Genomic DNA, 27,823 nt, shown 5'->3' with positions numbered 1-27,823 from the left:
TCTCAAAATAAACATTAAAAAAACCCATTAAAACTGTAAGTCCAATATAGTAGATTCTCTTAATACTCACAAATTAAATAACACGCAAAACACAGTAACAATAAAAAACTGCCAGATACCGCCACCATGTCTCTGGTTAAAATGGCTGTCACATCCAGCTCCCGGTGGACCTGTGAGGACAACATGCCCCTCCTGAGCCACCAGGAGAGACAGGCAACATGAGGATAACACCTGAGCGAAGGCACCAAGGTGGGGAGGCTCCAGGTCCCAGCGAAGAAAGGGGAAAAGGCGAGTTGCCTGGTCTCCACACGCCTCCCTCCCAGGGCTCGCCTGCTCTCAAAGGCGGTTGCTGGGAAGCTGAGGGCACCATGGGAGGGGACGGTGGGCACGGTACGGTGGGTCAGGACCCACCAGAGCAAGGGCCCCACTGAACGCACTCCCGTCGGTAAGGGCAAAGGGGGAACACGGCAGACCCTCACAAGCCTAAGCGCAGCACCAACGGGCAGTTTCTCAATGGACTCGGGGACCCGGCCCTACTTTAGGTGCCAGGAGACAGCACCTACGTCCTCTCCAGAGTAAGGTAACACCACCAGAGCTTTGAGCTATCTTTGATGGCTGGCACGTAAAGAAAAAACGAGGCACACCAAAAATAAGACTAAACGACCAAAAATGAAACAACGGGGAGAACCAGGCAGTGTAGACAGATCTAAAACAGGAAAACGAAGGGACGGAGAGAACCAGGCAGTGTAGACAGATCTAAAACAGGAAAACGAAGGGACGGAGAGAACCAGGCAGTGTAGACAGATCTAAAACAGGTGCAGGTAGTGCGGTTACCTGGTCTGTTCAAGAAATCAGATGACAAAATGATTTCAGCAAATAGCTTGAAATTAAAAAAATGGCAATTCTAGAGTCAAGAAGGACTACGATTAAAATTAAAAACACAAACAGGAAATGCAGGTTGAGAGGCAGGCTGGGAAGAGCTGAAAAGGCTAGTAACTGGGGGAAGGACAAGAAGAACACACCCAGGCTCCGAGAGAAAACAGGGTGCGGAAAACAGAGAAGAGTGCGAGGGCACGGAACGTGCGGAAAAGGCCCACGGGGCTAACTGGGGCCCCAGAAGGGGGCAGACAGGGAGTGGGGCACAGGCCACACCGAGGACGCACCAGCAGACCTTTTCCAGACAATGTTAGGAACCTCGAGCCAAGCAGAGACCAAAGTGGAGATGTGCATGGCGGGGGCACCGGCAGGGGCTGGGGACGTCAGTGGTGACGGTGGCGGACAGGCACGGCAGGACACCGGTCACACACAATGGTCAGCTCGGGAAGCACAGAGACCGAAGCCGTGAGAGCCCAGCTTCCTTGCTCCGTGAGGACCTACGAGTGGGGGGCGAAGAGGACGGATCCCGCGGGGCTGCTATGGGCCCAGAGTCGCCGGCACCCGGCACGGGAGGAGAGTGAAGCACAGGCATGCGGGCGAACACGGGGGTCCCGGGAGCCCCCCGGCCTGTGTCCCCTGCGGCACAGCCAAGTAAGTGAGTGCACAGGGACAGGAGAAAGCACTCGCACACAGCGGAGCGCTAACCAGCACTGGAGGAAGAGCGACAGCATTAGCAGGTGACCATTTGGCAACCGTCGTGTTAGTAACTGAGCCACGGAAATTGGCGGATGTTAGAGCCACCGGGTGAGAGTCTGATGACGAAATGGACGTTTACGAAGCTTCAAAGTACTTTCCCGGAAAACATTTATATAAGTTACGGGGAGTAAGAGACTGACAGTGAACACATCATCTCCGCCAAGTCATCAAAGTCGACGTACGTGGGGAGGGGGCCCACGGGAACTGCACCGTCTGAGAAGACGTGACAAATCCCGGGACGTCCCTACAAGAAGGCACACAACTGAAACCTGGTTCCGGGGAAACCAAACGGGGGGCCGTGCAAAAACCGCCTGTCCCGTCCCCTCAAAAAGTGTGCCAGAAAGCCTGAGGAACGGATCCGATTCACGCCCTAATCACATGCAGGCCATGAGCCTGCGCCAGGTCTTTCCGCTCGCAAGAGCATCGCTCTCAGAGGCACAACGGTTACCCTCAAAGGGGTCTCTGGGTCAGAGGCGGAAAGACGCGAGCGCTCACCTCCCGGTGTGGAGAGCGGCACGCTGGTTGTGAAGGAGCACGTCCTCGTTTGCAAGAATTACACGCCAAAGCCACGGTTCTGTCCTTACAGCAGATTCCTGGGCCGCGCCCCCAGAAGCCCCGTCCAGTAGGCCCGGCGTGGGGCCCGAGAACCTGCATTCCTAAGGAGAGCCAGCGATGCTGGTGCAGGGACCACACCGGAAATCTCTGCGCGAAGCGTTTGCAGCCAAGACGCCGTCGTGTGGAGCACGGGCACTGGTTCAGCGCGAGCTAGTTTTCTATTCCCGCTATTTCTGGAAGTTCAACACATCCCGAAATGAAAGGGGAGATAAAACGAAGATCATAAAGACCATTTTAAACTCAGCGAGAGGATTTTCTGTCAGCCGCGACTCTTCAGGCAGGACAAGGACACGGAGCGAGAGCACGGAGAGCGGGGCCCTGGGCAGACCCGCGGGAGCGCCGGCCACAGAAAGCGGAGACCGGAGCGTCGCGGGGGCTGACGGCGCACCGACGAGCGGGCAGCCGGACAGAGGATGACAGCGGCACGAGAGCCAAGGGCCGGGCGAAGGGAGGAAAAGCCCCGGGGCCCCCGTCCCGGCCTAGAGGTCTAGTTCACCGTGGACCCCACTGAGTCAAGGACGCATACCTTGCCACCAGGCTGGCTACTAACAACTAAGAGAATGAGAGCCAGGAAGCAAACAGAGGGAGGAAATGGAATGAAAACAAACAAAACCCTGAATCCGAAAGAAGGCAAGAAAGGAAAAAAATCAAAAGCAGGTAAGAAACACACAAAACCCCAAGGGAGAGGCGCCCCTCAGACACGGCAGCGGCACGAGACGCGAGCGGGTACACCTTCCGCGCACGGGACCGCACGGGCTGAAGCACACGCGTTTCCAGGTGCGCGGCGCCATCGTGGGTCCGCACAGAGAGCGACAAGCACACAACATGGGGGACGTGTGACGACACAGGCTCGGAGCGCGTGAGACACAACCCCAGGCCCGACAGACGTGACGCCTCGCCAACAGGGGCACACTTCCATGCACCTCGCACGGCACACCAGCATGGAGGACGGCGACGCGAGTCCTGCCGTGACACGCGTCACCTCGGGATGCCAGCGGGATGCCGTGCACAGCACAGGGAAGGGGCACTCTCTTCTGGGACTGCGAAACGTCACCAGACTGACCAAATGCTGAGCTGAAAAGTGAGCCTCAGTCACATCCAAGGATCGGAATGATAAAAAGTATGTTTTGGATTACAGTGGAATTAAGCCAGAAATCAGGAACAAAAAGATAGTCAGAAAGATCCCAACTGCTTTTAAATGATCCAGTAGAACTCAAATGAGTTACTGGTGTACACAGAAGTCAGATTAAAATCAGAAAACATTCTGAGTGAATGACAGGGAAAACCCAACACAGAGACTTAAGAGCTCAAATTAAGCCAGGTCTGGGGAGCAGCGTGTCCAGCCTTCCACATACCTGTTCAAGAGCAAGACAGGCTGAAAAACCAATGACCCATCTGTTCATCATAAGAAGTTTGAGAGACAGCAAATAAAAGAGAAAAAAATCGGCGAGCCAGACTGTATAACGGACAATACCAAACAAACCGTTCCTTGGATGCTGAGCTCCTTCCAAGAGCGAAGGGGGAGAGAGACACCAGGACTGGCCACAGGGCTGAGGACGGGGATGGCGGTCACCCTCCAGCCCACTCGAGTTGAAAGCATAAAAGAGAACATTGTAAACAACTTCACACCAAGAAATTAGGAAATCTAAATGAAATGGGGGCCAATTCTGTGATAAATACAACTTCCAAAACCGAACCCAAGAAGGGACAAGATGCTGAATATTCCGTGTCAATCAAAGCAACTGAAGCCAAAATCGGGAATTTTCCAACAGAGCCCCACCAGTCAACCCATGCACATGCTAGAGGAAGCCGTGACGCGCCCCTTCTGCAAACTCTTGCAGAGAACAAAAAATGAAGGTGCCGCCTCAACTCCGTGTCATGTGTCAGTGTGACCCCGACAACACCTGAGGACGATCATCACAAGAAAACTACGATCTCTCAGGAACACAGGTACAAAAGTCCTAAATCAAGTACGTGAGTTGGGTTCAGCTCCAGATGAAGAGGTTAATGCACACAAAAGGGGGACTGATTCCCCCAGACCGAGATCTGTGTCCCTCTAGAAAATCAACTGGTGAGATTGAGCTCATGAACAAAAAAAGGAGAAAAGCATCGTCTGGGGCAGACACAGGTGATCAGACTCGACACCCACACAGGACGGAAATTCAACTACTAGTCAAATGGAACTTCCTTCAGCTCCTAAGGGAGAATTATCTACCGCTAACCCACAGCAGCATAACCCCTACTGGTGAATTACTGATGTCAGAAACATCAGCCCCTGTCACAGCGCCTACTTGCCCATGAACCAGAGATCCATCCAGCCCATCAAGGCAAGGGGAAACAGGTGGCATAAAGGTTAGAAAGAAGTGACGCTGCCGTTACCTGCTGGCACGCGTTTTCCTTTTTCTTTTCCCACGCTGGGACTTTTAAGTGTTGCCCACAACTGTCATTACAAAGGCTGGGGCCGCGGGTCAACCGGAAGCCTCCTTGCTTTGAGCAGCGTCCCACCACAGTGGTGAGCAAAGCCACTCAGGGGTCCCATCCACCGCAAGGACACCCCCCGCCCCATCCATGGCGCGGCAGAGGGGCCCGCCCATGCTCCACAGCGGGGCACTGCCCTGCCCGCTCCCCACACGGGATGACGAGAGTCTCGTGTGTTCTGGATGCCAGTCCTGCTTTGCTGGGATAACCCAGCTGTTTCTCACTTGCACAAAGAAACGTACATAAAGCTACACTTTACTGTTCATTTTTATGTTTTAAGAGAGAACGCGTGAACGCAAGTGCTAAAGGAGCAGAGGGAGAATCTTACGCAGGCTCCACACTCACGACCGTGACATCATGACCTGAGCCTAAATCAAGAGACGGACGCTCGGCCGACGGAGCCACCCAGGCGCCCCAAAGCTACACTTTATTAACGGACGTGTATCCGCAGAAAAATTCCTACAGGCACTACCAATCCCCACTTGGGAGAATAACTAACGGAATAAAACACACACTCACGTACACTCCGTGAAAACGGTGACGCAGTTTGGTTTTCTGCTGCCCCCTCAACCCCCTGACCTCACTCTCTTCCTCCACGTGTGCTCACCACCCGTGAGCTCCACTAGCTCCGCGACTCCAAACGCCAACCACACGCTGACCACCCCGAAACGTGTACTTACAAGTCCCGCTTTCCTGCAAACTGCAAACCCACCGCACGTAACCGATTCAGCATCTCTTCGTGGGGATCGAAAGCATCTCCAACACCCCCAACGACAAATCCTTCATCCTTCACGGAAACCTGTGTCTCTGTTTTGCCAACATCCGCCAGTTGCAGCTCAAGTCCTAGTTCCCTAGTCCTAGTCCTAGTGAGTCCCTAGTCCTAGCGAGGCCACCGCCTAGCAAACAGCTTACTTCTCTCTCTCTTTCCGATACAAAATTTCAACAGACTGTTGGTTCTACCCATAATAATGGCCACTTTTTGAGACCCGTGCGAGGACCACCCTGGTCTGAGCTAATGCTACCTCTCCGTCTATCTTCCTATTAAGTTTCCTAGCTAGCCTCATTGCTTCCGTCCATACCCCTACTCAATCTACTCTCAAATCCGACACCACCATGTTCCCATTACAAAATATGCAATTTTCCTCCTGCACCTTCTTCCACGGGCCCAGGAGGCCTCTCTTTGGCCTCCCCCGTCTCTTTACCACTTCCCCCTCCCTGCCCCTGCTCCAGCCTCGGCACCGTGCTGGAAGCGCCGAGCCTCACCTCTGCATCTGCCCGTCTCCCCTCCCGGGCCTTTCCCCCAGCACCCACCCCTGCTCCTCTCACCTCCTGCAGCTCTCCGCTCCCGGGCCACCTTCTCAGTGTGCCTCTGGGAGCAAGACCCAGGCTTTCCAAATCCAGCCCCCACCTGGCAAGGCTCTGCCCTGCCCTCTTCTGGGAACTCAGGTTTCTACACAGCACCTGCCACCATTTAACAAGCTCTCAGTTTTACTTTCTAGGTCCTTCCACCCTGACGTCAGCTCCACGAGGGCAGGGGCTCTTGCCCATCCTGTGCACCGCGATGGTCCCCCGCACATACCCGGAAAGCACGCGGCGGACTGAATAACTGAACCGATGACCAAAGGCAGCGAACGTGCGGGAGGACGACGTGAAAACGCCTGACGCCTATGGAACGTTAAGCCAGCAGAGCGCGGCACAGCCACGCAGCTCACCGGAGGCCCCTGCCCTGCTCCAGCCACAGCTGTGTGCCCAATCTATTGCTTACATTTAGAAAAACTGAATGCCCTTTGTCACAGTAAGTTTAAAGAGGAAACTGTATCGGTAATTCAAGTGGAAAGCCAGTACCACCCACCATAAACGAGAGAGCACAACAAGAAACTATAAAAAAGGGCTTATTGCTACATTCTACCCACATATCAGTGACTGCAAAATCTCTGAGCCTGCGGCCCACTGCTTTCTTGTTTAAAAGTGAGGTCATCAAGGGGCAGCTGGGTGGCTCAGGCGATTAAGTGTCCGACTCCGGCTCAGGTCACGATCTCCCGGTTTGTGAGTTCGAGCCCCACGTCGGGCTCTGTGCCGACAGCTCAGAGCCTGGAGCTGCTTCCGAGCCTGTGTCCTCTCTCTCTCTGCCCTAACCCCACCAGCGCTTTGTTTCTCTCTCAAAAATAAAATTAAAATGTTAAAAAAAAAATTTTTAAAGTGAGGTCATCAAAAGTAACAGAAATGTTACAGACATGTTATCAGTAATCAACACGCTCACACAATCAGATGAATTTTTTTAAAAATTTAAAAGGGCGGGGCGCCTGGGTGGCGCAGTCGGTTAAGCGTCCGACTTCAGCCAGGTCACGATCTCGCGGTCCGTGAGTTCGAGCCCCGCGACGATCTCGCGGTCCGTGAGTTCGAGCCCCGCGTCAGGCTCTGGGCTGATGGCTCGGAGCCTGGAGCCTGTTTCCGATTCTGTGTCTCCCTCTCTCTCTGACCCTCCCCCGTTCATGCTCTGTCTCTCTCTGTCCCAAAAATAAATAAAAAACGTTGAAAAAAAAAATTTAAAAAAAAAAAAAAAATAAATAAAAATTTAAAAGGGCAAAAATTTCTCACTAGATAACTTAATACCCATCTGGTTTTAAATTTCCTGTGCGTGCACCCCCTTCAAGCCCACAGCGCCAGTGGTATGGACCAGCACACGACACCCGGGAGACGGTGGACACCCTTGGGGTCCAGTGGGGGACGAGGCTCCCTGGAAGCCAGAGGGAGCGTGTCCCAGGGTCTGGCGGGGTCCCAGGCAAGGGGAGCCAGGGCGGGGCCGGAGGGGCGGGGCCGGAGCCAGGTTTTGCATGCACACCTGCAGCTCTGGCAACACGGGAGAGGACCCAGGGAGATAGAGAGGAAGCCACGGTGCCAATCCGAGCACAGCGCCGGCTGCCTGGAAGGTGGGAGTCGTGAGGACACAGAACAAAAGGAGGCCGCCTGTGCCCTGGGCTCCGCAGGACCTGGAGAGCCATCAGCTGCAGAGTGGAGCCACCAGCAAGCACAGGCTCTCCCACCTGTGCAAGAGCCACGACAGAGGCAGCAGGGAGGAGCCAGCCCGGCCCCCACGGCCCCCACAGCCCCCCAGAGCTACACGCACTTAGGTGCTACGACACTCAGAAGAGACGTGCAAACGTACTAAGCGTGGGCACTGCTGAGTGACAGCTGCGTGGGTTTACTGCGTACTTCCCCAAATCTCCACGCTGAATAAACTCACTTTCAAAACAACCAAAAGTACTTAAAGAAAATGCCGAGTATCCCAAGTAAGACAGTGAGCAATGGGATATACTCGGACACCCGATCGGTGCATCAAGCAATGCGCTAGCATTCTAGAGATGCAGAAATACCTAAGATTTCAACTGAGCTAAATGCTGGCTGCTTAGCCTGAAGAGCTAATTTGAATACAATCATTTCACACATTTGCCAATAACAAACCCAGTGACAGTGAGTGTAGACACAATCCTGCTCTTATTCTCGATCCGACGTCAGGATCCCCAGGGGAGGCTCCCCTCACCCGCCGGCGTCTAGAACACAACTGGTTTAAGTGTCCTCTAGGTTCGTGGGATTTTGCCAATGATTCTCCAAACTGTTCTGAAAACAAGTGATTCACTACAAAGGTATGGAAAGCAGATAAGATCCAAAACCCAGTTGGAGCCCCCGAGCTTGGCCTCACGCCCGCCCCGCGGGCCTCCTGCACAAACACGCCTTCGTCCTCCACGGACACGTGTCCCGTGAGGAGTGAGGCAGCACCCCAAGGAAAATCTGACTCTGGAGAAACGTAGACAAGGACTAAAGAGGAGACAACGTTTCCACATCAAGAGAAATTGCTGCCCAGGAAGGCCGCGTGCCACACGCACTCCCCAGGGTGGCTCACTGCCCACGGCCAGGGCCGTCCGAGAAGCTTCACCGGCTTTGGACGGAGTGAGGAGGGGAGGAGAATTACTTCAAGGGAAGGGAAGCTCTTTCACTAAAACCAACACGCAAAAAAACCAACAAAAGCCACTCTCTGGAGAAGTGACCTTGGTACAGTCGTGGGGGCCCAGCAGCCAGCGCTCCTGGTTCAAAATCTCACCTCTGTGAATTTCTGGAAGATGCGGTCACTCTGGTGAGCTCCGATCGTGATTTCTGGGAGATAGATGGGAATGGTTGTGTAATTCAGCACCTCCAGCTTATTCTGAACCCTACAAAATAAGACAAACACAGATCACGCTAAACCGTAAAATAAAGACACAAGCCTTTTAAAATAAAGACACAAGGCTTTTCAAAACACCCAAGTTACAAAATTCACACGTGCAAATAAACGCCATCCATCCCAGCATTCCTCTGGGAGCCAACTTTCACCTCAGAGACCATGTGGTCTGTGTGCACCTGCTCTTCTGAAATGACCTTCAGAACCTGAGGGAGAGTCTTCCAAAAGGCTCAAAGGCCACAGAGGACGGCCTTTCGGGAATGGAGGAGGTGTGGGAGACACATAAAAGGAGCCACGGTGTGCTTTAGACACAGGAATGGCCCAAAGAAAAAAAACTAAACCCAACGCCATCTGTAACAGGGCCGTGCAGTGTGCCCTTGTTAAAAGCGTGCACAATTCGTGAATCCCGAGGGAAAGGCGGCAAGGAAGTCCAGTTCCCCCAAATTCACCACGCAGCGTCCTCCTTCTCTGCCTGAGAGACTCCAGGAGAGCAAGGCCATGGGCAGGTCCGGAGCACATGGTGGGGAGCCACACGCAGGACGGCCAGGTGCACCCTTGCCTATAAAGGTCTAACGCTCCTCGTTTCACTATTTTATCTTGCGAAAACATTTACATTGTGTTGTAACTGCTTATCTCAAATTAAACTTAGTCTGAATATGACCACTGTCCTTGAAGGCGAAAAGCATTTTGAGGGCTTTTAGGAAGAAACACTTAAATAAAGTCTCCTTTCTGAAGGGCTCAAAACAAGGAAATAATTATTTTAAATGACCACTTTCCCATTAATGAGTTATAATGGCAGAAGATGTTTCTATCCGTAATGGCCCAAATGGAAGTTCTTCAAATGCATCTGGCCTTCAGCTACTTTGTGATAAAGAGTCCAGGCCCATGTAAACCCAAGGCCTAGGCACCCTGGCACCCGGGGCACACCGCCACCGCCAGAACAACCCAATTCGAACCCCGAGCCCAGCGCCCCCAGGCCCTCCCCTGTGGAGGACCACACACCCCGAGAACCCGCGGCAGGCTGGACGTGGACGGTGGGAAAAGGCAGCGCCTGAGTGTCACCAGTACAAACTGTGTCACTCAGACACGGACTAATAATGACCCAACGGCAAACATTACCCGAGGAGTCTTCCTAAGTGTATTTACGTGGACATCCACTGATCGTGTAAGTGGCCACAACAGACACGCTCGGAGGAGGAGAGCTATTTCTTACCTCTCCCAGGGAGCTGCTCACAGAACGTGTGGCCTTGTGAGCACGTGCAGATAACGCCCAAGCACACATCTCTTTATTTTTCACACAAGTGGAATTATTCTTACTTTTTATTTTACGAGGATAATTTTTAAAGTGACCTCACAATAAACAATTTACACTAAAAATGAAATTAGTATTTTTAAATGCTACCAGGTATCAAGGTGGAGTTTGATTGGGTTTTCTCAGTAAGTTCCAAAAACCTGAAACATTCTGGAAACCCTGAAAGACCTTCCTGGCCCGGGAGCTGGTCCGCAGCACACAGAGCGACAGTGCCATCTAGGCTCCGTCGGGCCGAAGGAGAGCTTACACGAAAGCCCCCAAAACGGTGTCTCTTTGAGCAAACACGCTTCCAACTGGTTTGGAACGTTAAAAAAAATACCCACTGCCGCTGTTCTCACTGAAACGTGGCTAAGCGCCTGTCCACTTGTTGCCGTGAGCTTAAAGGGGACCCGTTACGAAGAGCCCACGGTGTCACGTCTCCACCAAACGCCAGGAGTCGTAACCTCCAATCAACCACAGATTCACTCCAGATGGAGGAGAAGTGAGGCACGGGAAACCTTTTATGACCCAGGGAGCAAAAAGCGGAGACAGAAAACATTCTGTTCACAAAGCACTTAGTCTAATTGAAGAGAATTCAAAAACTGGCTGAGGATAATATAACCTCTTAACATCATGAGCCAAAGTGCCCGAAGAAGCGAGGGCGTACCCGAGCCTGGTTTACAACACAAGATGCCATGCCACGCACTCTACAAGAGTGAGGCAGGAAAAGAGAGAAAAAATGAACCGTAGATAATGTTTTATGACTCGAACTGTTTCCCAATCAACAGAATGTCTACCCTTGCTCCTAAAACATGTCCAAAGGGTACTGGTTAGTCCCTCCCAAACCGCAAAGTTCTGTCCGAACGCTACACTTCTGATACCAAACTCATACCCCACAGTCTCTGTAACTGAAACTTCCTACCACGAGGACCTTCTCCTAGAGTCACAGGAAACAGAAGTCTCCATGAGGAAGCAAACTGGGGGGGGCCGGGAAGGCCCCGGCTCTGGGGAAGCAGGGCCCTGCACACGTGGAGCCATGCCTGGCGACCGGGGTCTCGAGCATGGGAATGAAAGCACCAGAGGCAGGAGCCGGTAAGTCACGGACCACGCGTATGAACACAGAATGCCATCAAGGTTGAAAAAGACAGTGGCGGTCCCTCGGCATAAGCACACGCACACATGATCGTACACCAGCATTCGTAACTGGCGTGGAACAAAAAGGCTCTAAACCAGTAATTTGGTCAGGTTCTAGACAAAATGGGTGTGACTGGTTAAGTGGCGTGTTTATGGTACTTAACTTAGAAAATCGGTCGTAATTTTCACCGGAGTCCCCCAAATTAAGAAATGATGCTCAAATGAAAATAAACAGTTACCATGGTACACTGTGATGAGATATCCGGGCGTCAGGGGCAGGGGGACAATAAACTGGGAGGAGAGGACAGGCCATTTTTAGTAAAATAAATGAAAACAGTTAATTGAATGCTATAATCTGTAAACTTGAAGGGAATTACTGAATCCTTCTCTGCTCCAATAACAACACAACTAAATAACTACTAAAATTATGGTCTTAAGACATCAATTTTGGACACAGTCTGGAATCAAATTAACACACATTCCAGATAACGTTTAGACAATGGCACCGTGGGGGCGCCTGGGCGGCTCAGTCAGTTAAGCATCCGACTCTTGATTTTGGCTCAGGTCATGATCTCCCGATTCAGGGGGTTGGTTAACTCCTGCGTCGGGCTCTGTGCCGACAGCGCGGAGCCTGCTTAGGATTCTCTTCCTGCCTCTCCCCTGCTCATTCTCTCCAAATAAGTAAGTGAAGTTAAAAAGAAAATGACACTGCTATCAGTGGAACAAGTCAAAAGGCCCTAGCGCATCACCAGCCACAGGGGGTGGGGACACCGGGACAGCCACCTTCCCTCACGTGGTATTTCACGTCTGTGTCCAGCAGTAGCTAACACTGAAAAGAATCACACAGAAATCCACAAGCTAGCACGTGGCTGTTAAAGTTTGAAGTTAAGAGAAGGTACTCAGGGGTGGGGGGGAAAGGTGGCTACAGCCAAGCTCAGAAGAAGGCTAGGACTCGTAGATAATTACCGGGCCGGTGGGGGAGACAGAAGATTCAGGAAGAGGCAGAAGGACGTCAAAAGGACTCTGAACTGATTCCCAGAAACTAAATGTGGATTCATGACAAGACAAAGATAAGCCCCTGAAGGATTCTGAGGAAAGGGAATGCAGGGTCACGGTGACATTTTCATGAAAATTAACCTGCTAGGCGTGTGCACACGGGACAAGCAGTGGGAAGAAATCACTAAGCACAGCATGAAGATCAAGAACGAAGGGGCAAACCGCCAAGGCAGCAGGAGTCACAAGAGAAAAGGGCAGGGAGAGAAACCACTGGAGACAGCGCAGACCCTAGCACGTCCCTTAGGGTATGGCGGGGGCGAGGCAGCCGGCCAGGAAAAGGAGGGTCCAAGTGGGATGCCGGCTGCAGAGGTGACGGCCCCACCAGGATCCAAGCCTGAGCCACCGGGCGGAGGGAAGGCAGCACGGTCTGTGCACACGACCGCAGGCAGGGTCGCGTCAGCCCATCCACGCCCCTGTCGCCTCCGGTGGCGGGCCAGACCCCTGTACAGCGAGGAGGGCCCCCACCAGACAGGAGTGCGGTGGAATCGGAAAGCGCTTCCGGAACACCGTCCGGACACAGTGCTGACACCGTGACTGCGATTCAGGCTCACGCCTCGAGGCCTCAGACCTACACGGAGACACCAGGCAGCAGCTGAGAGAAAGGACACTGCGTTTCCAGCAAGGCCCCGAATGATGTAGGAGGTAAGTGACCTCACTGAGGTAAATGTACAAAAACACCTGAACATACAACCATCTGGACACAGAAACTCAACCAGAGTTTTCAAAACCAGAGACTGCAGTTTTTAGCTCCAAGTAAAAAGCTTGAAAGTCCCCACTCTCATCCGCACAACAAATATCCCTGACAACCAACCACCTGCTCTGGAAGAAGAGCAACGGTGTGCCGGGAGGCGCTGGTGCGTGGCAACGGTGCCATCTGGGTGGTGGGGAGCAGAGGGGAGCACCCCGCCGAGGCCCCCGTCCCGCCCCCCCCACCCCCCCGCCCCTGCACGCCTGTGGCCGCGGACCTGGTCACCCCTCACCGGCCCACAGACCCACAGGCAGAGAAGCCACGGGCATGTGGATGAACCGCCCGTTCTCCCTGACATCTCCAGAACATTCCATCCACATCGTGCTCACACTCCAGCGGAGCACGAATCCAGAGCATGTAAAAGTTCCTGAGCATATAAAAGGCCTTCGCAGAACTCAGTGTGTTCTCAGACCACAAGTGCAGGCACAGCAGAGGGAGGCTGCCAGCACCGAGTGCACGTGGGAGATCTGAAGTCGAGCGTCCAGGCCTCTGCCCCAGGAGACCAGGGAAAAGACGACCGAAGCCTCGAAGGAAGCAGAGTAAAAAAAGAATAATAAAAGCTAGAGCAGAAATCAGACTGAAAACAGACAACAGAGAAATTCAAGAAAACAAAAAGCTGGTTCTTTAAAAAGATCAATAAACGTGAAGAGAAAATTCATAAACGACGAACAGGCAACCGAAATACAAACTGTTTGAAGTTCAGGGTTCATAAAATGCAAAATAAAGCAACCACTCGTCTTTGGTGTCAAAATCACACGTGTCTGCTGTCTGTTCGAACTACGCGGTCCGTCCGGGACTCTGGGGGACGGTCGAGCGTGCAGCCTGGCTCGCCTTTTCTGGAGAACGGTTCTGCGAGAGAGAGCTGTAAGCTGTGTTCACACGACCTCACCCAGTCCCTCCGCCTTTACACCCGGCGTGGAACAGACACACGTGCAACGTGCTTGCTGATTACGAACAGGAAGGGATCAAAGCAACCCGAAAAATCAAAATTAAAGAAACGGTAAGTGGATTAGGGCAGCATCTCAGGAACCGACCAACTTTACTTGTAAACCCAGACAGTAAGTACTTCAGGCTCTGAGGGCTTCAGAGAGTTTCTGTAGCATAAACCAGTTTTCTCTCACGATCCTTTAAAAATGTAAGAACGATTCTTGGCAGCTGAGGGCTGGATTTGGTCCACAGGCCACAGTTTGCCAACCGCTGACTTGTATCTCCGTCAAAGGGTTCAAACAGCATCCCCAAGCAGCCATCAAGAAATCAAATTTTTAAGTTTTCACTGAGAGGGACATGCTTATGATGTTAAAATCTAGAATACAAAGACACATACGAGGTAACCTGTATTCAGAAAGACGAGCTCACACATTTACAGCCTGCCACCCACGGTCAGGAATCACAGGTGATCCTGGACTTGGGCCTCCTCCCTCTCTATGGTGAGTGGTGTGGCTCCCACCCCTGACCCACTGGGGCCGACGGTCATTTCCGTGTTCTTCACCCGCCTCATCACCCGAGTCAAAGTTCTCACCACGACCCTCATTCACTTCTGTACGCTCCCGGCTCTCCTGCCCTCTCTCCCACTCACCCCCAGACCCCGACCCTGTTGTCATGCAGGGTCCTACAGCCCAGGGACGGCCGCAGCAGCCGGGAAAGCCCTCTCTCCGCTCGATGTCAGGGCCGCTGCCCCACCAGCCGCACACAGCACGTTTCTCTCAGGTCCTCCCAACGGTCTTCCCCACACCGAGGCTGAGACATTTCCTCCCTCCTCAAACCTCCACTGTGTCCCCCCGCGCCCCGCACCCTCACTGGCACTCACGGCCGCTGGCCCACTTCCCATCTCACCATGAAGACGGGGCGGCCGGCAGAGAGCTTCCACAGGCCCAGGGCACATCCCCGCTCGCCCCGAGCCACGTGAGGAGCACGGACCGCCACGGAGCGCTAGGCCTGGCCTTCAGTGGCCACTCCCAGCCTTCCCCCGGGGAGCCTCCTTCCCTGTCCCTGTCAACCCCACCCCTACAACCACGGGATCTTTCCCATGAGCTGCTACTTTTTCCATCTGAAGCACAAAACAAGAAAAAACAAACAAAAACCATTAAAAGTTACCTTACTCGTAATACCTAAGTCAGCAGCTTCACACGAAAAGTAATCCCGCCTCAAGCACAGGATGCGAACAGCTGATGGCACCCTTCCACGTGTGCCGACGCTGGGCTGCATCCAGCTATCAGACAAAAGAAACCGCAACGCAGCAAACTACCCGGCACACACGGGAAGGTCTGGCGCTCGGGGCGCAGCTCCGCGGGAGCAAGTCCGATGGGCAGACTGGTCACCGGGGCAGGACGGGTGCTACGCGTGGGCTCAACACTGAGAGTGGCGCTCCTCAAAACTGATGTGGCCCTGCCACCGTGTGTGCCCAGCGTGCCACAGCAAGGCCAGTGCTGAGCCCCCAGCATAGCTCGTCCTGGGGGACAAAACAGGGAAGTCGGTAGCATGGGGTCCCCCCATCATGGAGGGCAGCCAGCGGCCCTCACAAGAAACTTCCACTTGCTGGGTTCAGATTTGCCTTCCCGCCCGAGACGTTTCTGTGAGAAGCCCAGTTCACGTGCGCATGGAATCCCTTCCGCTGTCATAAACAGAGCACGCCCGAGAGCTCTGTTTCCAAACAGCGCCCCGAGGCCGGGGCACTGAACCCTACGCACCAAGGTACGATGGGATTTACATGGGCCTTTTGCCTGGAGGCCAGGCCTTGAGTAGCTGCTAAGGCAGAAGGTGCCAACATGGCCAGTGCCCCAAAAAACACTGGGCACTGATGTCCAATGGGCTTCGTGGGCAGAGATCCTGCCCACGTGTTACTGCCTTTTCCTGAACAAAGTAGCACCTTTGGCACGTCCCTCATGGCAGGGAGGGATCATCGAAAGCCGGGGCGTGGACGGCTCCAGATTGGCCATGGTTCTTCCTCACTGCCCAGCCGTGCACCTGCTAACTCCCTGTGACCCCGGCCGTGAGTACAACTCCATACAGAGACTCCTGAGTCTTTGCAGTGAGTTTCCAAGTGTGCAGTCGGGCTTAGGGACCCTTAAAACACATGGTGTACTGGGTTGAATAGTGTCCCCCCCAAATTCATGTCCACTTGGAACCTGTGAGCGTGATCTTATTTGGAAAGAGCCTTTGCAGAGATTAAGTTAACATGTGATCCCAGGGCACTGGCATGGATCCTCCTCCCGTGACTGGTGAACCGACAGGAAGAGAGAAATGTAGGCAAGACACAGACGCACAGGGAGGAACGTCACGTGAAGACAGAGGCAGAGTGGGAGTGACGCAGACACCTGCCCAGGAAAGCCCAGGATGGCCGGAGGCCACCAGAAGCTGAAGGGCGGGAAGGAGTCTTCCTAGAACCCGCAGAGGAGGGCGCCCTGGCAGCAACCCGGACTCTGGACTTCCGGACTCCAGAACCGGGAGAAGCAGCCTCCGTTGTGTGCAGCGCCCCCAGTGGGTGGTGTCTCGCTACAGCAGCCCCAGGGCACGCACAGGGTCATCTGCACCACGTGGCCCTGACCGAGGAACTCATTCCGTGGCACAGAAATGTGACAACGGCTCCACGCACGTGACGTCTGCGGTCTTGACACAGCTGGCCTGACCTGAAGGGAGTGGTGCCCTGAGGACGCCAGGGCACCAGCAGGAGAAGGCCCTCTGCTGTGTGTCTGCGAGGGTCGGGCTGTCTGGCAAGCTGAGCGGTAGCGGGACGCACGGCCGCATCCCCACCATCCTCTGCCTGGAGCTGGAGGACAAAGTGCCCACCGGAGATGAAAGCAAGACTACTATTTGATTCTGAACCCTCTACACCCGGCTCAGGGCTCGGCACATGGAAGCAGCAAAGGATCTGCCGAGTTGACATTGGCAATCAATTAACTGTCCGACTCGGGGACGGAAGAGCCTGTTTGAAGGAAAAAGGAAATACACCTCGTTCCCGGTGGCACGGTTAACACCTAACTTGAAACACAACTCCTTCACGTTCTGTCAGTCTCTACCGCGGGCCGTGGACTATTCTCAAAGACCCAGCCCCGCGCCCCGTCTGGGTGGTTCCCAACAGCGTGGGACTCACAGCATCCGCAGGTGGTGAAGAGTCCGGTCGTCCTGCTCCAGCCACGGCCCCTTGTCGTACTTGAGGTACTCGATGTCCTCCACCACCTACGACACAAACGATTCCAAGCCTGACGCAGAGGCCCATTTTGGAAATTTAAACGAGGTCACGTTTTAATACATTGCAAGCCACAAACACCTAGCAGGAAAAATCCTCACGGAAGTCAAAAGAAAGGAAGTTGGACAGACAGCCTTCGGTGAAGAAATGGGACTGAGCGCTGACCCTCAGTGTGCGCGCCCGGCCCGCTGACACGTGGGTGGCGCAGAAATGACACGTCGGGCCGGGAGACGAGGCGCGGGACAAAAAAAGCCTCAAGACGGGGGAGACAGTGATCGTGACAGACTCCCCCGCCCCAGGGACTTCGTTCTAGAAGACAAGACCTGGCCACTGGAAGCAACAAAAGAACAAGAAAATTAATCCATTTCCTGAAGAGATCCAACAATCTGTGTTCCCAGCCTCCAAACCCTCAGTCTGTACTCTGATCTCCCAGAGGGGCGACCTTTTCAGATGCACTTTTCCCCAAACCACGCCACACCCGGGGTCCTCTCTTGAGTCTCAGGAATTTGGGTACTTCCAATTATAAACTGAAAGCATGGCACGGTCTTAGGAGCAAATGCAACCTTCTGCTCGGACACGTGGCATCTGATGGGTCCGTCCAGGCGTAAGACCGCCTACGACAAACACACCCGCCTCCCAGGGACAAAAGTCAACAGAACTCAGGCAGTCCAAGCGGAGTGGGCCACGTGCAGTCCTTGGAGCTGGCCCGGAGCTGCACTCGGATGCGGCCCCGGGCCCTAAGGGAGCGTCCCCCTCTCCGTGGACAAGACCTCACTCCATAACCCTCTCCTCCTCTCGTGCCCAGAGCCGACCGGGCCCGTTGTCTCTGCAGCGGTCAACTCCACGGTACTGTCTGATGTCACCACCTGTACCTCAGCCCCAGACCATAAAACCTGTTCTTCCAGAATTTTTGTACCTTTTGTTTCACCTTTTAGTATTTTATGATTAACTTCTAAAACATGGGACCTTCTTTTTGCCTAATGGATGATCAACTGCTTCAACACCATTTAAGAAATCATTTTCTTCTACTTCATGTTTTGTCTTCCCTTAAAGCACTGCCTTTGCCAAAGCCTCACATGCACGCGCACGCACACGCACAAGCACACGCACACGCAACTGCTTCTCTACTCTCTGCTCTGCTCCATTTAGCCATTTATCAATTCTTGTGTTAACGCCACATGGCTTTCATTACCATCACTGTGTAATATGTTTTTGTTATTTGGGAAGGCAAATGTTCCTGCATTATTTTTTTCCACTGTTTTTGGTTACTACTCACTAAGTTCTCATTGCACTGAGATTGACTCGAATTTTACAAAATGCACTTACTAATGTATTTTCTACAATTTTAAGATCCTAGAAACTAAGTTATTCAAATCAAAATCAAAATCTCATGACCAGGGGAGTGAGATACGCTGGCTCAGTACCTCTTTTAAAAACCTTATGAAATATAGACATTTCTAAGACTGGTGGGAGATGAACTGATTATATGATTTATAAGAACCCTACACATGAAACAAATTTAAGAATAATCACAAACTTTCGGCCGATTTCTTACCTTTTCCGCATCTTGAGCTTCCCTTGCACTATACCGTAAAACCTCACACTTCTCACTGCAAGAAAAAACAAGATGGAATTCAACGTAAATTTTCCAAGCTTACATTAATGCACAAATGAATACGTAACGTTAAAAACTATCACCACAAACACTGAAACCTCCCATTCTTTGAACAGGGTAGGGTGATACGCTGGGCACGTGCTGGCTCACATGGTCTGAACGGCTAAGGAGGACCCACTAGCAGCAGAAACGTGCTCTAGGCTGGACAGCGGGTGCGTCTCCTGACTTCCCTTCTGACGATCTTACCCCCGCCCCACAGGCGCCAGGACCAGTGGCGAAGGGGGACGGGGTCCATGGGTCACCTCCACGGGTTTCGCTACAGGACAGGATGAAGGTGCCCGGGGCCTCACTGAGGCGTGGGCACAGAGAGTGGCCATGTGGTGGAAGAGGAAGGACAGGTTACTTGAGCTGCTAGAATCTAGGAGACAAACCGGCCCTCCGGATAACCTTTGTCAGCCCAGGCCCGCAGCAGGGCAAAGCAGCTCACTCCCCCGGTCCCTGGCCTGAGTCTGGACACTGGAAAGTCACAACTGGATCCCAGACGGGGACAGCGCCATTTCCAGCACTTCTGCCTATCTCCCCACCACGTTGACTGCCACCTGGACGGCCAGCTGCCCAGCCAGGAGACGACTGGACCGCCACGAGCCACAGATGGGAAGTCTGCCCCCACCGCCACCTCCAGACCAGCCAGTGGGAGACCTGACGCCCCAACCCCGGCCAGAGGCCAGCAAGGCCGCCCAGACCAGAGGTCCACTGGACGGCCCGTCACCACAGGAATGCCTCACCCCCATCCAGCAAAGGGGACGGCAGGATGTCAAGGACAGACTGCTATTTCCCAAGGATCATCTGCACAGCGTAAACCAGGCCATTCTCTCTTTCGACGTCTACACCACAGCACCCTCCCGCTGACAGAGAGTCCAAGAACGTACGAGCTACGCTCAAACTGAAATCCACGTGCGACCCTCCACAACGGCATCGAGCGTCGCCAACTGCTGGCCACCTTCGACAGGTCACCGGTGTAATGAGCACAGTTAGTGCAGGGAAGGCATCTGTATTCGTATCATTACTGTGGACTCACATTCATTCCAAGTGTAGGAAAAACCTCCCCAAGCACTGAAATTGCAGGTAAGCCTGCATGGCGCACTCCAAGACGTCCTCCAACTAGATAAGTGTTTCTTGCTGCAACGAGGTCACTGCATTTCCTGTATTGCCACAAAGAGGGGCAAAACGGTCAGAAACCACAAGCAGATTGATAATGACCCCACAGAGCTAGAAACACAACCTCGGTGCGCTGGCCGTTGTGGCTGGAGGGAGAGCGGCCCCCAAGCGGAGAACCCGACGCACGCAGCCCCTCCTCAGGGGCCCGCGGCCTCTCACTGTCACTACGAGGAGAAAGGCACGCAGAGGGGAGTCCTTTCCCTCGACAAGTCCCACGAGTCAGAATTAAACCAAGCGCGTAGGAGACAGAGGTTGTCACCAACCCTGGATGAGGAAGGGAGGGCGGCTGGCATGGAAACAACACGGCTCTTCCTCACACGGCGACACGGTCTGGCGTCCTTGACCTAGCTGTGACGAGCGTGCACGGGAGACGTCAGGAACACGTTGACACGTACCTTCGACACACGTAACTGAGCCTACCTCTTAAGTCCCCGCTGGCGGCAGGCACCGTGTGGGGCGTCCACGGTGACAGAGACAGGGTCCCCGCCCGTGCAGCACTGGCGACTCCAGACGGTCAACGGAAAACGGCTCGCAGAGCCGATTTCATAACCTAACATCTCCATCTTTCGTGTGACTCCACACACCCGACATTTATTCTCTGCGTGTCTAGAACGAGCAGCGTCCCGTGCCAAACGCCTCAGTAACAGAGCGACAGATGGCAGAGGATCCTGCCGTCGGGTCATGCCCGCCCCTCGTTCCCACCGGCCTGTGAAGAGAGGCTGAACCAGGAGGGTGGCCGAGATCTCAGAGATTCGGAGACACCCTCAAGGCCTATGGAGCGAACTCACGTCCGGCGGACCCCCTCAGGCCACCCCCCCCCCCCCCCCGCCCCGTCTCGGGAACCGCTGTGCCTGCCGTGTCTCTCGTGACACCAGCGGTCGTGGCAACATTTACAGACAGAGCAGCGTAAAGGCCTCCTCACGAGCGTGTGAAGCCAAGCCACGGTGCAAGCTCATTTCCGACACGTTTCATAATCAAGGTAAGGAGGACAAAACACAGGCCTTCCAATGATTTTAAGCATAAATGTTCTCAAAGCCAGAAAACGTATTCCTGTGGTGGGTAGCAGTGTCTCCTGACGAGAGCTGCAACGCTCCCCACGCTTTCATGGTCAACACGTAAGAACACGGCGAAGCGTCGCGTGCCTGCTCGGGAGAGGAGAGCTGACGGGACAGCCAGCCCGGACGGCAGTTGCCCTCAAGTCAGGTAAACCCACTCTGCTTCAAATACGGACATTTGAGCTCAAAAAAATTTCTCTTAAGCAATTTTGATTTCATTGCTTAATTACTGATACTCTAACAATGTTCTCTTCCAAGGTGAGTCACTGTAAATACATAATATTGAACCAAATGACTTCAAATGAACATGCCCGAGAAACCTAAAATCATTCCTGTGGGAAAACACAGGAACTCCTGAACTCTTGTGGGGAGTAAGTTTAGGAATTCCCTGAGCTTGCAGCTTTGTGTTAACAAGGTTTAGGACTAAAGCATCGGAGATTAGGTCAACAGGGCAAAGCACCCCCAGCAGAGGACGAGAACGGAAAGCTGCTTTCACAGGACGGAAGGTCCAAAATAGGTAAACACGTAAACAGGCTACAGACCATGGAGCAGGGTGAAACTGCCCGGAGCTAATTCACAAAAAAAGGGTCGTGTTGACCCTGAGGTAGCATGCTCTATCTGTCTTATCCCCTAGGCAAGTTTGCTCAGGCAGCCATGATTTTGACCCAAACCCCTAACACCACATTGCTTCGACACACACGAGTTGACGATCGCCATTTCGTTGTCTCTTTCTGCACGTCTATCACGTTTGCGAGCCTTCTGATCCTAATAAATATGGAGGGAGGACCCTTCCTCAAGACTCATATCCTCCCGGACATTAGCCTCTCTCGCATTTAATTCTGCGTCCGCTCTCTTGCTGGACAAGAGAGAACTCCAGACTCTGAGTCTGTGACAAATTCTAAGTCACGAACGCTTAGACACTTTAGATAACCTACTCGTCGTAGATTGCTTAAAGTTTTACATAAAACTTATGGTTCCAGTCAAGGTCCAGTGAATTTCTAAGAGAACACCTTGGGAGTCACATACGTCCCTCGCTGCACTGTGACCTGAGCCTGTGAACACTTAACATAAGGCAGACTGCACAGAAAACTCACGTATGTGTTCACTGTGACAAATGGCCTCCAACTTAAGTGGCTCCCATAAACCCACATGGCTTGAGCCAGGACAATGCACAGGCCGTATCTGTTCAGAAGACAGGGCACACAGACATCACAGCAGGACCAAGAGGTAGAGCTCGTCCCCCCAGAGAGTGACTCTCTGTTTCTCATCGGGGGTGGCACTCTCCTACCCGGACTTAGCAAAGGCCCCGAGGCCCCAGGTCAAGTCCCAAGAACACAGCCCTGCCCACCAGAGCGCCTCACCTCAGTGTGGCTGGCTCCCAAGGTCCCTGAGCGCCACGCTGGGGCCTCTCGGTGAGGCGGGAAGCACCCCGACCTGCGTCTCGGAAAGTGGACCGCGGGCGAGGACGCCGGGGAGGAGGAGCGGTCGCCGGCGGGCCTGGGACAGCGTTTGCGACGCCGTGTGTAAACTCAGCCAGCTCAGCGCGCTGGCCCGAGGCGCGTGCGCCGTGTGCCTCGGCGGCTTCCTGCGGCTCCGGGTCCGTGACCGAGATGGGTAAAAACCCACCCTGAGGAACCGTTACGCTAGCGCCGGGCGACGACGTGCAGACCCCGTGAGCGATCCAAGAGGCCCGCACAGCCCGACGCCGTACGGCCGCCCCGGCCCGGGAGGGTGTGTGCTCTGCTCTGCTCTGCCCCGGGCTCTGGCGCCACCGGAGGGAAGCGTGCCAGACGCCGGGGAAAGCGGCACCTGCCTGGACCCGGGAGGGGCGCACGTGAGCTGTCGAGCGTGGCACGTGTGGCCCCAGGAGGGGGTCCCAGGACAAAGCAAGTACGGGATGCCAGACCACGCCGTGGACACTTAGGGGGCGGCCGGACACACTTTGTGATCTGGAAGCCCTCAAGGAGACGGCCTTCAAAATAACCACCGAGTGAAAGGAAATCCCCTCCCGACTGCAGCAGGATTCAGGCATTATGAGCCGAAGTTCTACGGGAAAATCTGCGGGGAACAACTGGGGCCAGGACTGCCGTTCTCAGTTGTTTTGCAGCCGAAGATGTTCCAGAGGCATTTCCGGAACCGACGCGCTGCGGTCCACTGTCTCCCTCTGCCTCTTCACACACCTCCACACGCTGCCCTGGCGCAGGTTTACAAAACCGAGGTGCTTCTGCACCTCTGGTCTTACAAACAGAGCAGCAGGACGGGACGAAGGGGGCCCGCAGCTCAACCCTCTGTACCGCTGCTAGAAAGGAGCCTGTCACAAGACGGCCGCGGCATAAGCATCGATGCTCACGCTTAAAAAAATTACTTTTCAACTTAAAAACCAAATTTTTCTTCCGAAGCTACCACAGTTTTTATTCATAATTTTACACTCTGAAATCTTAAAGGCATGAGATTTTTAGGTACCAAGAGGGTTAAGTTTCAGAAAGTTTAAGAAATACTGCTAGGAACCTTCAGTGAAAGCATCAAACAACCTAATTCTGGCGGGACGCGAGGGAGGCCCGCGACCCCCTTCCCCACGATGCGGCCAAGGACCACACGAGGATGGGCCACATGGAGGGGGCGGAAACACATTCGCTTTGCGCCTTCAGGAAAGGAAGAGAACAGGAGAAAAGAGAGAAACAGGAGGGTTTGGTGGGATTTCATTTAATCCAAATGACCTTTCAGAAGAACTCTTAGAACCCGTAGGGATTGTTTATCCTTCTGAATTTTCTGTACCAGCATGGGGCACTGCCGAGCAACCCTGGGTAGACATGAACATCCAGCTGCCAGCTCAGGTGTCAGAGGAGTCCTCTGATGCTCACACCCTATCGCCTATCGTGAAACACAGCAAGGGTCTGCTTCCGGCTTGCCGTGATTTCAGAAGTAAAACAAAGAAGATGGACGAAACAAGCAAGCCAAGAAACAACAAGACCCCACCAGATCAAGCTGGAACGTGTGCTGTCCTGCTCCCTCGCAAACCTCAGTGCGCAACGTGCCGCACAACACCCACCGTGGTGAGAGTGAACCCCCCGGGCTGCGGCGCACGGGGAGCCGCGTGTGAAGACGTGTGAATCGTGCGCCTGGCTCACCTCATCTCAGGCAGGAAGGTTTTCTTGTAGGCGTTCTCGATGTCCTGCAGATAGGCCGAGGTGACCTTCATTTCGTGTGGCTAAGCAAAAGAAGAAAAAAACAAGCGTGAAACATTTAGGCGTCTCTTTCTTTTACTTGTGCGCGTGTAAAACGTGAAAACAAGCAACAAACACGGTTTTCTGGGAACAACTTGTGGGTGTCGTAGGGACGACAGAAAAGGGGCCTCGGTATCGGTCAGGATTAACCCGTTTGCCCAGGGAACCCACGGCATGACCTCGCACAGGCCTTCAGACGCGTGCTTCGAACAGGCTCAGAAAGAACACGGTGCGCATGCGTGCACACACACCGGGCCTGGCTTGCCCGCTCCGCTGCGCGCCCAAGACAGGAGGACCAGCCCACCTCTCCCCGAACCCCGAACCCCCCTCTCCGCCACCCACTCCCTCCGTCCTTCTCGCTTCCCCGCCGCTCACACACCCCGCCCGCTCCCACTTCTCGACCTCTCACCCCCCTATCATCTCCAACTGTGCTAAGCCAAATTCGGAAACTGAAAACGCCAATCACGAGCAGCAAGCTTCAGAATTTAAGACCTCTTCCAGTTCAGCCACGCTGCGGTCAAGTCACATCATCGTTCCCTGGTTTCTTCGTGGCATTTACCTCCGCCTGATACACTGCCTGCGCGTCCCCCTCACACAACTCTACACTGTCACCACGTGTCAGGAACAAATACCCTAAGTGGGAGCAGTGCTTCCCAAGAACCATCCTGAGGGCGGTGACGGTCTTCACGACCTCTGTCCCCCGCATCACGCCCACACGGCCGGTGGGCACCTTCAGTCTGCAGTGTCGAGGCCGCCTAACCGAGTCTCGGCCGGCGCCACATGCGTGGACCTCGCTGCTCAGCCGCCGCAGGCTCAGCAGGCAGGAACGCAGGGACAGGGCTCAACGGGAGTGAAGCACTGAGAGGTGTTGAAGTGACACTCGGTCTGCCCAGACACCGGGGCACGGAGACCCCGCGAGAGAACAGAAAGGTGCAGGGCACAGGGAAGTGGTCAGGACACTGACCCGGCCTCACAGCGTGCTTTAGGGGACAGGGGACGACAGAGAGATGGGGCCAGGGACCGCGGGGCTCCGGTGGAGAGCAGTGACTGCGCCGGGACCCCCCTCCATCCACCGCACGAGGGCCCACCCTCCGGGGGCTCCGCTGTGGGTGCCGCCCGGCTCCGTGAAGGAAGGTGGCGACTCAGCAAAGTGCCGTGAGCACTGGCACCGCAACAACGAGGACACGCAAAACGAGCGGGGTCTTGAATTTAAGAGCTGGTTACATTTCCTTTCTTCTGAATCCGACTCTGGATTTCCGGAACCGGCACGTCGATGTAGATGACCACGTGGGGAGGCAGGTACTCAGAGGCGGTGACCTTCTTCACCTCGTTGTAGTGCTCCACACCTGCCACACACGAGCGGGACACGTCTGTCACCCACGGGTGTCCACATCGTGGACGTCTCGTACATACTTTACTTTTCAAAAAACTCAACTGGAAAACATCTGATTACGTGTACTCGGGTTCAACCTACTTTAGTAAATTTAATCAGCTACGCAGACCGACCTTCTGAAGCAGATTTAGTAATGAGAAAACAAAGCAGCAAGCAGTGAAGGCTGGGGGAAATCCTCCTGAAGCTGTCGCCGTACCGAGCAAGCCGTACGCACAACAGCCACGCACGGCCGGTGGTGCCGAACCCCATCCGCGCCGTTTCCAAGAACACCCTGCACCTGGACGTCCTCTGGCGCACAATGACGCCACTGGAAAGGCAGCCAGAGCACATTCTGGGTCGCTGGAACGAAACCACCACCCTCACCCGCCACAGCAGCAATGTCAAGAAACGACCATCTGCAGATTTTCACATGGTAGAAACTTCCAGAAGCAATCACACGAAGAGCCACAGAAAGACAACTACTTTGCTGTACAGAAAAGTCCCGGTGACCACTGCTAGCGACGCCTGCTTTGGGGGCGATTCAGGCGGACCTCTGACCCAAGGTCACAAGGGTCTGGGCCGGAGGGACAGGCTACGACGGTGGTGCACTCCAAGTAAGTGACCCAGCCTCACGGGACTGTGGGCACCGTTCTAACACTCGGCCTCATCCCGGCTTCCGGTCTGGTCCTGCCCACCCCCAGGCAAGACGTCCGTCCTCCCGCTTCCTCCGCCAAGTGCCTCTCCTTGGGCGTGTTCTGGGAGTCCCCACGGCCGAGGGGACCCTACGCCTGGCCGTGCGTGCGCCGTCCACCCCAAAGTAATCTGTTCTCCCAGCCCAACACAGAACTGACTCTCACGAAAGCCACTGCCCCCCACCCCGGGTCACTTCTCCGCTCCCGTCCCACGAGATCCCACACACTCGGTGACGACCGTGCCCCTGCCACCCTCACCGACCCCGTTTGGGTGCGATTCCGCAGCGGGCTTCCCTCCCCAGAGAGCCGGAGGCCAGCCCCAAGGACCCTGGCCTCAGTCCTCACTCCCTCTCCCGACTCTCCCGGGACAAGCGCATCCTCTGTCCGCGTCAATCCCCCAGACCGCATCTGGGACACGCAACCACCTGGCCACCTCAGGGGTCCCCAGCTCACACGCCCGTGTGGGACACCTGCTCCTCGGCCCGCTGCCGCGCCCTGTCCTCTTCACGTGGCAAGGAGCCTGCTGAGCCCAGTTACTCCCCGGCCTCCTCCTCACAAGGCCGATCGCCGGGCCTGCCCCTGCCCCGCCCTGCCCAGCCGGGTCCGCGCCCTGCCCGCCGTGGTGTCGGCGTGCCATCCTGCTCTGACATCCCCACCTCTGGCCTCCTGTCCTTGGATGTCCCCTCACCGAACACGTACTTCAGACGAACGAACGCAACGCAACCACATCCTTCCCACACCCGACACCTTGGGTGGCTCCTCACCACTTTCAGGAAACAGCCAAGCCCCCCCGGCCAGGGCGCGAGCCTCCCCTCTTCCCGCCCTACCTGCCTCTCCTGGGCCGTCCTCCGCCCGCGCTGGCCTCCCTGCCACGCTGCGCCTCCCTCACCCGCTGCCCTGCTGCCAGCCTGCTCCGGGCTCACCCAGGACGCCGTGGCGGACCGCACCCCGTCTCCCAGCCAGAGTTCTGGGCGCTTCCACAGGGTCCCGGAGTAACAGCGTCCACGTTGCTTCAATGCCGGCCCCGCCCTGGCCAGGACGGCAGGAGCTTCCCCGTCTCCTCACCCCAGATCCCCGACGCCTAAAACGAAGCCCGGCACGCAGCCCACGTCCCAGAAAGGCTGTCTGACTGCCCGCAGCCGCTGCTTGGATAGCCTGTGAGGTCCATGGCCAGAAGCAAGGGCGCCGCGGCCCCTCCCGCGAGCACGGGCAGGCACCCCAACCGCAGAACAGGCGGGCGGACCAACGGCCGGGCGCCTCAATCCCGGGCCGTCTCCTGGCCTGCTTCGCT

The 27,823-nt window shown here is 54.8% G+C and overlaps 1 protein-coding gene across 1 annotated transcript in view; it reads right to left on the bottom strand.

The window, feature by feature from the left end:
• NDUFA10 (NADH:ubiquinone oxidoreductase subunit A10) overlaps window positions 1–27,823 on the bottom strand; it is a 52,309-nt gene that overhangs the window by 16,647 nt on the left and 7,839 nt on the right. Inside the window, exons 5-9 of the mRNA XM_060624358.3 lie at window positions 25,693–25,814; window positions 24,373–24,452; window positions 18,912–18,966; window positions 17,261–17,346; window positions 8,825–8,933 (exon numbers count right to left, since the gene is read on the bottom strand). Of these exons, the coding sequence (XP_060480341.1) occupies window positions 8,825–8,933; window positions 17,261–17,346; window positions 18,912–18,966; window positions 24,373–24,452; window positions 25,693–25,814 (452 nt within the window). The remainder of the gene's footprint in view (window positions 1–8,824; window positions 8,934–17,260; window positions 17,347–18,911; window positions 18,967–24,372; window positions 24,453–25,692; window positions 25,815–27,823) is intronic.

The sequence above is a fragment of the Panthera onca genome, chromosome C1, assembly GCF_046562875.1.
Source record: "Panthera onca isolate mPanOnc1 chromosome C1, mPanOnc1 haplotype 2, whole genome shotgun sequence".
NCBI classification, from domain to species: Eukaryota; Metazoa; Chordata; class Mammalia; order Carnivora; family Felidae; genus Panthera; species Panthera onca.
The sequence above is the reverse complement of the archived record's forward strand: the minus strand, read 5'-3'. Positions and strand labels throughout refer to the sequence as shown.